The 15681-nt window shown below is 34.7% G+C and overlaps 1 protein-coding gene across 2 annotated transcripts in view; it reads left to right on the plus strand.

Moving 5' to 3' along the window:
• Positions 1 to 15681, plus strand: part of LOC130636118 (cilia- and flagella-associated protein 91-like) — a 45254-nt gene that overhangs the window by 15260 nt on the left and 14313 nt on the right. The window contains exons 1-15 of one of the 2 annotated variants that reach the window (XM_057445738.1): positions 1055 to 1229; positions 2135 to 2211; positions 2323 to 2480; positions 2568 to 2657; positions 4314 to 4370; positions 4878 to 5056; positions 5125 to 5191; positions 5360 to 5470; positions 6943 to 7100; positions 7624 to 7890; positions 8018 to 8187; positions 8353 to 8424; positions 8557 to 8703; positions 8838 to 8930; positions 9024 to 9152. In XM_057445738.1, coding sequence (XP_057301721.1) covers positions 2347 to 2480; positions 2568 to 2657; positions 4314 to 4370; positions 4878 to 5056; positions 5125 to 5191; positions 5360 to 5470; positions 6943 to 7100; positions 7624 to 7890; positions 8018 to 8187; positions 8353 to 8424; positions 8557 to 8703; positions 8838 to 8930; positions 9024 to 9152 — 1674 coding nt within the window. In that variant the 5' untranslated portion in view covers positions 1055 to 1229; positions 2135 to 2211; positions 2323 to 2346. Of the gene's footprint in view, positions 1 to 1054; positions 1230 to 2134; positions 2212 to 2322; positions 2481 to 2567; positions 2658 to 4313; positions 4371 to 4877; positions 5057 to 5124; positions 5192 to 5359; positions 5471 to 6942; positions 7101 to 7623; positions 7891 to 8017; positions 8188 to 8352; positions 8425 to 8556; positions 8704 to 8837; positions 8931 to 9023; positions 9153 to 15681 lie in introns of those variants that run through there. The other variant, XM_057445737.1, reaches the window with a different exon arrangement.

The following is a 15681-nucleotide window of genomic DNA, read 5'->3' on the forward strand; positions in this document are numbered from 1 at the left end:
AAAAATTTTGATATCGGAAACATGCAGAGATTGAGCACAAGCAGACAGGAGGCCGAGACGGTACTATAATAAAATAAGTGAAGAAGAACAAAAACAGGAGGAGAGAGTCATTACGAAACCACCAAAGCATCCGGGAAGGGTTGCACAGGGACACAAGTTGGCGGCACTGATGAAGAAGAGGAAGGAAGAAATGAAGAGCCTATTGTCAAAACCTCTTCTGCGGCCAGTTCCGTACAGTCGATGGTTAATGTCTACATATATAGTGTAGGGACCCTGGCCGTGCTTGCCATAGGAGTGGGCGTCTGGTATTATGGTGATTAGTAAACACGCCTCCATTTTATTCCCCTGTGGGATAATGGCCCTTTGGCAAGTGTTGTAATTTGATCGGGCTGCACAAGCCTTTTATCGTCCTCCCTTTTGAGTGCTAACTTATTCACCTCCTGGGTGTATACCGCATGGTTCTTGTTTTGAATCAGCACTTGGCTCTCGTAGACGTCAACGCCCTCTTCCAGACACCGTTGATAGTCATCAAAGGTGATGGATTTTTTGGTTATGCATCTCTTCACGCCCTTCGCTTTGCGATCACCGCCTTCTTTGGTAGGGCTCTTGTAGGCATATAGCTTGACCCTCAGGGTGACGAATTCGGGCATGATTTTCCCTGCTAATTCATCCTTCATGAGGCCTACAACCTTCTTATTTTTCCCTATAGGGAGAGGCTTACCATCATCTGGATTATAGTCTTGAGCCGGTCTGGCACATACTTCAGCAGCCAGGGCTTCTTTTCAATGGCCCTGTTGCACATGTCTTGCGTCTTGAAACAACTCATTTATATATACAGATTTCAACAAAGACAGAGGATTATTGGACGCATGTCCCATGTCTTGAACTGGTCTGGGATAAACCAGAATATGTTGGGTATGCTTTTCAACAGCCTTATTGCACATGTCCCGAAGGGCAATATCAGAAAATTACTCATTTTCTGTATGATATGGCACTGATTATTAGGGACTAGGTCTTAGCTATGCACTGATTATTAGGGAATAACCTTTGATAGGCATGGCTCAACACCGCATGGTAGTGGATTGGCGTTGATCAGTTATGCTTAACTGTGGCGTGCACGTATGTGCGACTGTGCTTGGAGGAACGTTTCCCTATCTCTGTGGCAATTGTTGAAGGCATGGTCAATGTAAATTCAACAGACAAATTTTACTGAATAAGCAGTACATAAGGTAAATTTTTGTTAAAATTTAATGAAAATCATCAGATGCGTTTCTGTTCTGTAATCTGTTTCTGTTTCATGAAATTACCCGCAATGGATTCTTTCTAACCACCTAAATTTTGTAGAGAGAAAACGTTTTAGCTAACTGATTTTTAATTGAATTTTCCACACATCACACTTGCAAAATTTTCAATCCTTGAACTACTGCACATGCGAAGCAAGAAAAATAAATAAGTAACTTATATACATTGCTTTATTCTAGAAAGAAACTCATTCTTTTTGCAAAATCAGTAATTTTAATACCATTTGAAGGGTTTCTTGAATAATGTAGAAGCTTAATTGGCTGATTTGTTATTGCTTTTTGTTGACATATTTAACAATGCACTACAACATTACCGATTACAACATTTTGCGTGTTAAAATACCTACCATTTTCAAAATATATCTAAATAATATTTTTATTGGTAATTTGGTAATTATTTTTGTGGTCAATTATGAGAATTTTAATAACTGGCAATTCATCAAATACTATTCACAAATATTTTTGAAAGTATACACTTTTACATCATTCTGGAAAATCAAATCCTGCAAACAAAATTTTATGCAACCAATGCAACATACAAAATTAGGAGCATGCGAAAATTAATACCATTAAAGGTAAGTTCAAGTGTAAAGTTTTGCACAAGTGATATAGCTTTCTCTGCTGGACTAAAACCTTGACAATATTATTAGTGTAAAAAGTGTTGTTTATTTGTTCATAATAACTCTAGGAAATAATGGTGCTGTAAAAGTGGTAAAAGAAGTATCTTGTTATCAGCGAGATGTATCTATTGCTTATAATATGCCAAGTGGCTACTGTTGTCACCACAATTACCATGACTTAATTATTTGTTTTACTTCCTTTTAAATATTTAGATCCTCTGTATACATTATCAAGTGAACGTGATCATGCCCGCACAACTTTTAGAGCGAACAGAAATATTGCTCGCATCGTAAGTCTATTACACAAACTCATTCCTTCTTAGTCTGAAATGATAAAATTTCCGTTGTTACTCTTTATCTAGAAAACCAATGCCTTAAAATGTTTTATTGTTATTTTGCAGCGACGTATTCCAGAATTTACCGATATGTTCAGTGTTCTACCTCATTATCCAAGTAGTCAAGTCCGAATCGATACTACTGATCCTGTTCCAAGTTTTATTCCCAGGCAATGGAGAGGATACAGTGAACAAGCCAGAGAGGCTCTTATTAGATATAAAAAGTAATGTTAAAGATCAAATACTTTTTGTTGAAAGACCGTTTTCATAGACCAATGATCTTACCTTTGATTGTACAAACCTAAATTTAGATTTAACTATGATCCTAGCATAAAGGTCCCACTTAAAATGTATGAGAAGGCAGATGTGTCAGGAAAAGACAGATACAAGTTTTTCAGAAGGTAAGTATTACAGAAAATATGTATGTGCATTTCTTTTTTTTATCAGAAACAAATTAATGCTTACTACTGGACAAAGCCTGTGGAAAAATCCACTTGGGCAGAAGAACATTAGAAAAGAAACGACCTGACATCAGCAATAAAATTTGTTTACCCGCTACCTAAAGGCTGATCAAGAAAATGTATAGGATCGTGTGCTTTTGGCGAAGAAGAGATATAAAGGTTTAAAGAGATATTAAGGTCTAAAGGTCTTTTTGATTACGTCATCACCTGTCTGTTTCAAGTCGAACGTATGTTTGTTGGTATCGATTCTGACATAAATAAAAAATTTTTAAAAGGTGAAGACACCACTAAACATGCTGCTGTTTTTACGGAAAACGGAAACAGAGCAAGATTAGGCATCTATCAACTATTTTGATAATGACAGTGGTAAACTTCTAAGGTTGTGTAGGTTATCCTCAGAATTCACTTTTTAGTTAAAAGCCGTTTATATACCTTGAGTGTACAAATTTCACGAGGATTTATTTTCGCGAGCTAAAAAAACTGCATTTTGTGAGGATTTATTTTCGCGAATAAATGGTTTTCGAAAGTTTCGCAAGGATTTATTTTCGCGAATTGAGGATTTATTTTTGCGTAACAAGCAAAATATGGTATAAAATATATGTCAAATGCGCCTGGAATGAATGAAACTCATCCTCGTCCCCAGAGCTTGTTGCCTATCCTAAAGTCGCTGGCGCTTATTTTGACGGCTTAACAAGACCCTGGCACCGCTGCTTTTCATAAGCAGTATATTGGCTACTATAAATAATTAATTAGTTGCTCGATGCTACAAATTTTCAGCCCAGAAAAACAATTTAATCGAATCCTCATTCTTTACGTGCACACGGCGAGGACGATGGATCTTGGTTGTTGATGTTTTTCAGTGCTTGATTTTGGGAAGTTTTATTTCAAACCAAGTTACAAGTTATCTGTTCACCTTAAAACTAAATTTGTATAGCGATGAAATCTTTAAAGAAGCATTATTTATGAAAATATGTGGTAAATGTGTGATTTTTATAATTATTTTGATATTATACTTTGGAAAAAAATGGTGAAAAGCAAAAGAAAAAGGATTTTTAAGGAAAATTTTGCGAAGATTTATTTTTGCGAATCAAGGCTTTTCAAAAATTTCGAGAGGACTTATTTTCGCGAATTCCCCATTTGGTAATACTTCGCGAGGATTTAATTTCACGAATTTGGGCAAAATTAGCGAAAATCACGAAAATTTCATCTCGCGAAAATATGTACACTTACGGCATTTAAAACTTTCCTAACTTTCTAGGCCATCTTAATTAAGTTATTATGGTAAATCGATTAAGTATCAAACATAATGTTGCCTAGCTTAACGGATCAACTATGTTATTGGATTCCAACAATATGAGGCTCAAATAATTCATGACTAGCTTATTTACAATTCTCTTAGCGTTTAAAGGAATCAGTTTCCCCCAAAAATGCCTATTTATTATTATTCGATTGTTTTGTGTTTTAAAGTTATGAATACTTTTGAAATGTAGAAATATCTTTTTTTTAAAGTGTGAACGTTTCGCATATTATACTCTCTGATGGTTACAGTTCCGTGTTTTGTTAGTTTTTGTTAAGTAATTTTTCTTTTTCTTTTAGACCGATTATACCATTCTTGCAACAAGTTACTCCCAATGTAGTTCTTCATGCGGACAGGTATATATATACATGTAAAGCTGGCAGAGTGGCTTCCCTAAGATATAAATAATTATTTAGAGTCACAAAATTTCGCAGTTTTGGGGGAAAAATTTTACTCTCATGAAATAAAAAATTTATTCATTGACAAAGAAGAGGAGGAGAAAGAGAAATATATATATATATATGATTAAAGCCTGGCGGGAATGGCAGTTTTGACTCTGCCTTGGGAGGGGGGGGGGGGTATGTTAGCTTGGGGGAGCATTGTATCCTTCAGTTTTGCAAATTTGTCATGATTGGTGCAGCAAGTTTTTTAGACCAGTGATTAAAAATTCTTAGATATTGTCAGGGGAAATTGATTATTGGCTTGATTGCCTGGTAAAAATTGTTCAACGGGACCGAGGGGTGCAAGAAACTATGGGGGGGGGGGGGGGGAGGGCAAGCCAGTTTAATTGGAGGGGGTTTTACCTGGGGGGGATTGAGGGGATGGAGGAAACTATGTATTTTATTCTTTTATATTTTTTATAGCGATCCATTTAGCAGGACAGATGTTATTGCGGAGAGAGGAACAACACCACTTACTAAGAATAGGCATGTGCAAACAGATTACAGAGATAATGAAACACAGACAGATGCTTACACTCCAGAATATGTTATTCGACCAGGATCGAAACCAGAACTTTTAACCCTAGCTACGTTATCTTATGGTGAGGTTTGACTTTTACATTAGGATCACATAATTTACTTTTCTTCGTTTTAACGCGATTTTATGTAGGTCATGGCTTGCCAGCTGGCTTAGCAGAAGTTGAAATGATTGAAAGAGCACGTGCAAAGAGGGCTTGGTATATTATTATTGTTGCTTTTTCTACTCACCTTCATCCTCCTTTTCTTCATCATCATTCTCTTCCTCCTCCTCTTCTTTGTCAATGAATAAAATTTTTATTTCATGAGAGTAAAATTTTTCCCCCAAAACTGCGAAATTTTGTGACTCTAAATTACTTATATCTTAGGGAAGCCACTCTGCCAGCTTTAAATGATCTGGAAAACTTAAAATTAAGAAGAAAAATGATGGACGAACAAGAGCGAAAGGAATGGGCGTTTAGAGAAAAAGAAATTGAAAAGTTAGCTTCCATCAATTATAATTATATAGTACATGCTGTATGTCTTGTTACTTTTGTCATTTGAAGGAAAATTACATGTTCGCGTTTTTCCCCTTTTCTTTTTCATTTTATTAATAGGCTAATTCCGTTGATTTGTCTTTCAAATCGCCGAAAACTGCATGTATCAAATGCCAATCGTCATTCTTTGAGGCCAAATAGCTTTGAAACGACTTTATATCTTGCATGGGTACCTAGGAACAACCTGGGTCCAAAATAGGACTAATTTTCTAAGGCTGGGTCAAACTACCCGCTTGGGAACAGACAGGTTGTTGACGTCGGCAAAAAAGCCTTTAAATTTCAATATCTTCGCAACCCTTCGTCAAAAGGACACAATTCTATACATTTTCTTGATAAGCGTTTCAAGCTCTACACAATGAAGGCAATGCATAAACAATTTAGTGAATTTTGACGTCATCAAAATTCGAATGAATACTCGAGAACGCGAACATCTCGTTAGGTCTTACAAATGCTGTATCAAAGGAAACCATCATTAACTGTTTCAAAGAAAGCAAAGAGTGAAGATGACACAGATGAACAAGATGCGGGTGAAAGTACGGCACCAACGGGTTCTTTAACAAATAAAATCAGAGATGCGCTGGAAACGATGAAAGACCTCTCTATTTTCAGTATACATGGCTCTCTTGTATTGAAAGTGGAAAGCTTGTTAGTCCGCGAGCAGGTTAAAAACCTTAACCAAAGCTTTGAGCGAATTTTTTCTTTAGAAAATAATAAAAAATGCAAAAAGCTTCCAAATTCACCTGCCTCTGTTTTCCCGTTTTCTTAATTTTTTTGAAAAATCGAACTCTCGATAGGTTGAACTTTTTTTTAAGGTCTCGTGTGTAAGGTTCGAATTATCGAGAGTCAACTGTAGTTTTTTATTATTTCCCTCGAAGTTTAACTCTTTTCAAAATGGTATTTTTGTGTTATTATTGACTTGATTACCTTTTACCATGAAAGTATGATACTCGAATTGTATGTGTGTTTATTTAATTAAAACTAGTAATAGCGCGGATTAGTGTTTACTCTTACCGTAATGCTTCGAATAAACACCCGAGGCGTTTATTAAATTTTTCGATTTTAAGAGGGGCGTCTTTTCGAGGGAGGCGCTTAAAAGGGGGACATGTTTAATATTTTTTTTTCTTCTCTTTTGTGGATGGAATACATATACATCAATAACGTCGTCTTCGATTATAGTAAGAGCTAGTACTGCGTTGACCATATGTTCTATTTATATTTCATATGGGTATTTTTGAAGATCCTTGCAGCAAGAGTTTCATATATTTAAATAATTGATTTTTAAGCTAGAAAGCCGTTTGCTCTAATATGTTGTGATACTGCTATTCTTTTTTTTCTTCTTGATGCTTCAATTGATACCTGCATTCGCTCTTTCATGTTTCGTTTCCAGTTTTTCAACTTTTGATATTCTTTTGTAGACTGCAAGAAGCTAAACTGAACCTTTTGGAAAGTCTATTACAAGAACGCGAGGAAAGATACAACGATTTAAACACGAAAAGGCTTGATAAGCTTTGGTCGGAAAAACAACAAAAAAAAGATACAAAGTTTGATAAAATACGTGCAGAACATATAAAAAGTAAGTGGAAAAGTAAAAGGATAAAAAGGGTGAGAATAATTAATGATCAAAATGTTTAGATCAGGTCGGATTAATCAGTGCGAATCAGCAACATTGCTAGTTAGTTTGGAATCTATTAGTACAAATTGCAATTTTTTTGGCGTTTATGCAATTAGTGCGATTTTCACCCAAATTTGCACTTGTATATGCCGCACGTTTTTATTTTGCACGCCTTAATTTTAGTTTTTATACCATTAAGGTATTTTCGGTAAAATGTTAACTGAAAAGTTTTTCCAAAATAAAGAATTACATTTCAACAAGTAGCTCTCAATGTGATGTTTTTTATTTGAAGTTTTATTTTCTATCTTATTCTTGTACTGTTAACTTTGTGTCTTCTTCTGTCAATTAGATTTGAACGGGCTTTGGTCTTAATCTCCTGTAAAGCCATGTACCCCTTAATCAAATTTACTATTTTGCTATGTAGATATACCACCAAATCGTCTATTATGCTACCAATAAAATAATCTTGCTAATTTCTATTCAGTGATACGAAAATTGCTTCAAAAACGACAAAAAGTCGAGGGAAAATTTGAACGCCGTAATATTTTAAAGGAATATGCTGACCCCGGATCTCAAGCTTATGCACCGTTGTCTCGTATTGGTGTTTTCATGGACCGTGGCTCTGAGAAATACAAGGTCAAAAGTCGTTATTTAACTACATATCAAGGTTTATTAGAGTTGGAAAACTCTTTACCGGATTATATTCTAAGGCCGAGAATACAAGCACCGAAACCAAAATCAGCGAGCAAAGGTATTTAATGATCCTTCGTGATGTTTGAATCTTCTTACGCTATGTTATTCGCCAAATGTTCTCAGTGTTGCAATTGAGGGTTTTGTGTTTTTGGTGCGTAAAAGTAGGAAATAACATTTTCTTATAGGTGCTTATGTAAATCGCAGACAACGGCGCCACCACGAATTGGAAGAGATTGCAAAAGAGCTTGAAAATGCAAAGAGAGAGAAGGAACCCCAAAAGCCACTTCGCTATTTAGAGAAAATAGAAAAACCCATTTCTAGACCTCCCACACCATCTGTTAGTTTACCTAATGAGGTATTTACTTTTCTCTCTGACTTCCTGCAAAGCAACAAACGTCTTTTCTCACGCATGAACAGATATACTTGAAAATGTTTGAGAAAATCTTTAGTCCTATCTATTTTATGTAGTTTATGATTTGTGTTAAATTCTCGCCCTATTTATTACTTTTTATTGTTTTAGAGAGAAGAAAAAATAGAACTTGCTATGATATACTTACAAAAAGTCATTAGAGGACAGGCTGTACAAAATATGGTATGTTAATTGACACTCAAAATATTCCAATTTTAAAGTTTGTCATTGTGCATTTTATTATGTACTTCCACCATTCATTAGATTATCCTAGCTCAATAAATCCATTTTTTTGCTTTTAATTTAAACGTTTAGATGCACGATAATATAGAGAAGCGTGGCGAGTTGATCAATGAACTTCGTAGCACACATGCTTTGCAGCAAGCTGAACAAGCTATAAAAAAACAGGAGAAGAATAAGAAATTGCAAGTACAAAGACAAGAACGGATAGATAATCAACAGGTAAGGTATCTCTGCTCTTAAAAAGTACATTGAGTTCGGTCATAAGCTTGTTCTTGAAGTTATAAGGATTCACTGTTTCTAACCTTCCAACGCGCGTGGAAATCGAAATATTGATGCAATATTGTTTGTTTTAGGAATCGTTTGTGGATGAAATACTGGATCACTTGGAAGGTGCTTGCTTAGGAGACATGCTCGATTTTCTAAGTAAGGAACTAATACGATTTCAGGTAAGATATTGTTCCTGTGTTTCTTTTGCCATGGTACCGTTCAGTTGTTTTGAGATAGCGTTTTCTTGCCCAATTGAGTTGCTTTTGTTGCAGGAGGAGCGTCGAATTCATGCGTTTGCGATGCTAGCAGAAAGACAGAGAAGGTTACGCGAAGCTGAAGAAAGTGGAAGAAGACAAGTCGAGGAGAGAAGAAGAAAAGAAGAAGATGAAGTTTTTAAACAGGTGCATTTTTTTCCATTTAAAACCAAAGCAGAGCATTTCTAAATAATAATTAACCAAACGGACCACCTAGGAGACAACTTAAAGTTACTTTTATGATGTTTCTTCACATGCAGGATTTTAACCTTAAAGCCAGACCAAACGGACCACCTAGAAAGTAAATTAAAGTTACTTTTATGATGTTTCTCCACATGCAGGATTTTAACCTTAAAGCCAGACCAAACGGACCACCTAGAAAGTAAATTAAAGTTACTTTTATGATGTTTCTCCACATGCAGGATTTTAACCTTAAAGCCAGACCAAACGGACCACCTAGAAAGTAAATTAAAGTTACTTTTATGATGTTTCTCCACATGCGGGATTTTAACCTTGAAGCCAGACTAGGTGACCTTAAAAACTGTGAGATATAAATATTTACAACAACATTTCTGTCTGGTTATGATACATTGTCTCTGTTTTCAGGTGAACTTGAATTTGAGTCATTTTTAACAATTTCGGCTAGTTACGAACACCCTATACGAACACCCTATTTCTACTAATCTATTTTGCGCGTGTTTATTTTCGCGCAATAGAGAGGAAAATTCATGGTCTACGCAAAAATTAGTATGTGCAAAGATTAATACGAGTACGGTAGATTATAATTTTGGCGGTTAAATATTGTTATTGAATAACTGGCAACATATCTTACGCATAGAGTTAATGCAGGCTATATCGTTTATGCCAGTGGGATTTAGCTAAGTTAAGCACAAAATGGTATCTCTTTGCAAATTTACGCGATTACAAATCCGTTAGGCGTTTTTTTACTCTTATTTCAATGTGAACAAAACTTTTCGCATATTTACATTTCCGGAATGTCTTATGTATATAAATAAGAATTATTTTTTTACATAAGAATATCGTTATTCGCTTTAATGTGAACCTAGCTCTAGTATACTTAAACCATTTGTGTACCAAATTTGACACAGTAGCAGAGATTAAGCTTGTTTCAATATCGATTTCCATTCCGCAAAATACAAAGCCGGAAAAATCATACAGTGGACCCTCTCTATCTTGACTACACCCTATCTCGAACTTCTCTTCATCTCAAACAAAAAGCTCGGTCTCTTGGAAATTTACGCAGTCTGTGAGCTAATTTTATCTCTTTGTCTCGAACTTCTCTATCTCGAGTTTTTCTCTATCTTGAACAAAGATCTTGGTCCTCTCTCTATCTCGAACTTTTTTCCCGTTTAAGAGTACATTTACACAACAAATAGAACAAAAATGTTTGATACTTGAAAATTCAAATGTAAACAAAATGTTGGAATTTAAAAGTTCGATTGCAATCAAAGTAGTACGAAATGAAATGATTGTGTTTTGAAGCAGGAAAGCTTCGTAAATCCAAGATGTTGGCTGTTAAGAGGAAACTAAAAAGCACAAAAATAATACAATTGAAAAGGAGACGACAAACAAAAAAGCATCCGAGAAGTCTGGAATCCCGAAGAATACAATATCTACCTGGATAAAGAACAAGAAAAAACTGTTCAAAGGGCTAAAGCAAAGCTCTTCCGCAGCAAAGAAAATGCGAGGTTGTGATCATGACCACAAGTGTACCAGGCTTTTTTTTGAAATGGTTTTTACTTTAAAGAAGCCAAATTGTTTTGATTGGTGATCCAATAGTAAAAGAAAAAGCGCTCCAATTTGCAGAAAGTTTTAATTTTCCGACCTTTAAAGCCTTAGATTGATGGCTATAAGGTAAGAAAACAGAATGTACTGTAAAATGTTCTCGTTAAAAATCTTTTTTTTTTTACAAAAATTTAAATTCTTCAGTCATCTTCTGCGGTTTAATATCTCCATCATGGGCTTTTGTCCTGATCAGTGCAGAATACAAGGCACCTGCATTCCATTCCATCAGCTAGATTCACTTCCTAGGGATTAGCACGAAGAAAGTAAAGAACTGTTTTTGTAAACCTTCCATTTTTCCCCTGAAGGTAGATGTCAAACCACTTATTCATCCTTTTGTCACAGCGACAGCATATTTATCGACCGGGTTATCTGATTCAATTTCACCATATACCTGATCTTGTAGAACTGGTGCCCAAACCCTTTTATAAACGTGACAATTTGTTAATATAGGAAACAATATCAGTGGAAGTCACAACGATTATTAGAATATCCTTTGTCTCTGTAATATCTTTCTCAGTTTATATATTCTGTGATTGAAAAACATTCGATTTAAGAAATGACATTCGGACCACGAACGTTTGATTATTAGGGCCGCTTAACACCGGTTTTTATATATTCTTCAGACATAACATTTCGTTGAAAGTCATTGGTGGTGAATCCAAGTCCGTTACACCAGAGGTGACCAGCTCTTGGTATTATGAAACAACATTACCAACAGTTCTTTCAAAATATAAGTTGGAAGATATTTTCAATGCCGACGAGTTCGGCCTTTTTTAACAATCTCTTCCCGATAAAACCTACTGCTTCAAAGGAGAAAAGTGTTCGGGTTGAAAAAGCAAAGTCAGATTTACTGGAATGGCAGCAGCAAGTGCAACAGGACAAAAACTGTCCATGTTTGTGATCAGGAATTGGATGAGTGGTGAGATCTTTGAAGAGTGTGTAAATCGACCGAAAGTTTCGTTCTAATGATCAAAAAATTGCTCTTATCATTAACAATTGTCCAGCCCACCCATCTTCTCAAACTTGACCAACATTTAACTCATATTTTTGCCCCCTAATACGACCTCTATTCATCAACTGCGTCATATGCAGCCTTATCGTGGAAGGGTTGTACGTTTGTTATGTAGAGCCTTGGTGAAAAAAAGAACCATGTCCAAAGATTTTAATTTTGCAAGCAATGAAGATACTGGCTGATTCTTAAGAGATCGTAACCAAAGGAACCATCATCAACTTTTTTAAGAAGGCTTGAGTTATCCCTACTGTTCAAACAGGCTGCCATTAATGATTCAGATGATCCGTTTAAAGATCTTCAAGAGAGCTTATATGAATTGAGAAAAGCAGATTCTTCGATGGTGCCAGATTGAGGTTACAGCCACTGCTCTAATGAGTTTGGACGACGATGTTGTTGCAACTGCACCTGAATTTAGAGATCAACAACAAGGTAATGAGGAAGATAGCGATGATAAAATTTCGGTTAAAGAAATAATAGATACTGTGGTAGAAAAGCCGTCGAGATCGGCTATTGCGTCTGCCATTGACGCCTTGAAAGATACCGCCATGTTCCGCGACGAAGGCGAGCAGATGAAAACACTTATCATAAATTTGGAACGATCATATGAAAAAGAGAAGTTGCCTAAAACAAAGAGACATAACAGACTTTTTAAACATGTTTAAGGTTATCTATATGTAATGTTTCAAAGTTTTGTAACATAAAAATTCTCTTAGCATTTATAACTTGAAGCCTAATACATCTTAAGAAGTCTTTCGTAATCAAACCTGCTTTTTTACTAAAAAATTCGATTTTTGAGTTAACTTTCTTTATCTCGAACTTTCTCTATCTCGAACAAAAATCTTGGTCCCTTGCTATTATGAGATAGAGAAAGTCCAGTGTACTAACATGAGAACGAGGTTAGTTTAGAGACAAATTTACTTTTCCAGAGAAGTGATGCACATATAGTTTGTTTACCTTTCTTAATTCTAAAATTAAAGGGGCTAAGTATAAACTTTTAGTAAACGAAATGGGACACGGCAATTAATTTATACACATTGGGCTTTTTAAAGTTGCTGGTTTACATTCTTTTCTGGTGTTCAGCTAGCTAAATTGATTGATTTGGATTTTTATATTTTAGCTACATTAGCATTGGTTACTAATAGCTAGTTGGAGCTCTAACCAAAATTGTTGACTTATACACTTTGTTTGTTTCTTTGTTATTGAATATCTTTTATTTTAAAAACATTTGTAAATAACATTGTGATCTGGCTATCCTGAGCATATTGGGTTGGTGGTATTAGGTTGAGCATTGGTCTTCATCATGTTATATATTCAACAAAATGTAATAAGAGCAATGCAATCATCCAAAGTAAAAGCATGCTTACTCATAAGTTCCCTTGAGCCTTGATTTTAAAAAAGTATTGCCTGTGAGAAAGTTACAGTTGCAGCTACAGATAATTGTTGCTGTTTTTTAAATTTAAGAAATGTTCTGTCAATAAGTATATAATATTTTTTCTATAAGTATTGCAAGATTGTTATCTCACGTCGGGTATTATTATGTGTATTGTCATTTATTTGTACTTAAAAGCAAAGTTCAACAACTTATGTAAAAATAATTTTTTTACAAATCTGATGGAATTAACATAAAAAATCTTTGTATTATACTTCTTGAGTTTCTGAATTTAAGCATTCTACTGTGAGGGCGATACTGTTTTTATAAAGAAAACTATTTATTTTTATCAAATAAGGCACATGTTGTTTCCATGCAATACCATATTTGGTCAGTTAAACTGGGCAGCACTCCCTAGCATATGTTTAATACTTGATCGATTTACCATAATAACTTAATTAAATGGCCTGAAAAAGTTAGAAAAGTTTAAAATTTATATAAACGGCTTTTAACTAAAAAGAGAGTTTTAATTTTCAGAGGATAACCCAGACTACATAACCTTCGAAGTTTACCACTGTCATTAGCAAATAGTTAATAGGGGCCTAATCTTGCCCTCTCAAGTTAATTCCAAAGAGAATAAGAGTAGTTTTAAGAACATTAAATCTATTTTATTAGATAAGAGAGCTACCACTACACCTACTACATATTTTTATTTATGCAAATGTGTGACCTGTGACAAAAACATTTTCGTACAGCAGCATGTTCAATAGTGTCTTCACCTTCTGAAAATTGACTTATGCCAGAACTGATACCAACAAACAATTTTTAGTTAGTATTGTAGGTTTATTATTCCTTGAACATGTTCAAGAAACGATAAAACTACAATACTAATATGAATCTAAACAGACAAACCGAAACAATAAACAACTTGGGGTTACTAAGTACACTGGCTTGAGCCATACATATGCTTATTATAAAAGTATACTAAATGGAAAGATATTAGCAGGGGAGCAGCACATTCCTGTGTGCATAACTAAGATTCTACCTATATAACATCTGGCTAGAATGAAAAGCTGGGTAACTTTTTTAGTAAAATAATTATAGCCCAAGTAAACGTATTAGATCTTACGAATGCAAACTTTTTGGAGGAGTAAGAAACAAGATGTTTGTTGGCTATATAGCTATATAGCTAGCCAACGTAGCCATAAATACACACTTAATATTAATAAGTATTCATAATATTTGTCACACTACCACTACTAATAACCTCTATGTACTTTTATCCACTACGATTCTTCCCATGTGCCAGATAAAAATTATAAACCAGCATTTGTTGATAACTAAGGTCAGAACAGCAGGTAAACAATTTGGCATCCTCAACTTTATCTAAACTAACCTCGTTTTTATGCAATGTTTTGATTTTTCGCCGCCACAGCTAATCTTGAAAAGGCGATATTGAATAAGGCTTATTCTAACCAAGTATTTGATCTGATTATTTTTAACGACAGCTAGGGAGGTTTGGGAACATTTATTTCTCAAAATTAGATCAAGCATGCTTCAGATTGATATAAGGATGTCCTTATATCAATCTGAAGCATTCTTGGTACAAGAAGTATCTAACTTTATCAAAATTGATATTCTATCAAAAAAGGTTTATCCCAGAAAATGGTTAATTTCCTAAAGTCGGAAACTATTCTTACAATGGAAGTTTGTTTTAGCTTTATTTTATCCAAGCGGTCTTAAAAGGTGTCATACCAAGTTTACTGAAGTCATGGCCTTTAAAAAATTGTCCATTGTAGCCTGACAGTTTAGAATGGTTTTTTCTAATTTTGGTATGTATTCTGCCTACGACAACATATTTCAACGGTTAGCTGGTTAGAAAAAGACACAAAATGGATTTGTTTAGTATTTAAAGGTTTGTCTAAGATGTTCTTACATTTCATGACCTGAACGCGGCAGATATGGACAATTTCCGAAGTGTTAATAGTAGGGAAAGGGGTAGATTTTCGATTTTTAATATTACGGGCTGTAATGATATGAAGTAGGGGTTGGGCGGGGGTGACTTAAGAGTATCAGAAATCAACCACCATCGCGACTACTTGTTTTTAATATCAGATGTCGTCATCTTTCATCTTTTATAATAATACAAAGGCTGTATCTGTGAAACAGACATAGTGGATGTGTACGTTTTCCTTTTATGTAGTCGAAAAAATGATGTCTCAAAAGTTAAATTTTCTGACGTTAAAAACACTAATTAAACGTCAATATCTTATATTAAATTTTAAATTAATAAAGCCAATATACGTTAGGAAGAAGCAATCAAAATGACGAAAACAGAAAAGATTAAGAAAGTCTTTTTAGCTTTTTTTTGTTTGGTAATGTAAATTTAAATTTACGAATAAACCGTTATAAATAATAATAAAAAAGTAAATACAATGCACTTAAAATTTGGAGGCTCAATAACTTGGAAACGATGTGAGTCTACAGGT

This window comes from Hydractinia symbiolongicarpus, chromosome 3, assembly GCF_029227915.1.
Source record: "Hydractinia symbiolongicarpus strain clone_291-10 chromosome 3, HSymV2.1, whole genome shotgun sequence".
In the NCBI taxonomy this organism is placed as follows: domain Eukaryota; kingdom Metazoa; phylum Cnidaria; class Hydrozoa; order Anthoathecata; family Hydractiniidae; genus Hydractinia; species Hydractinia symbiolongicarpus.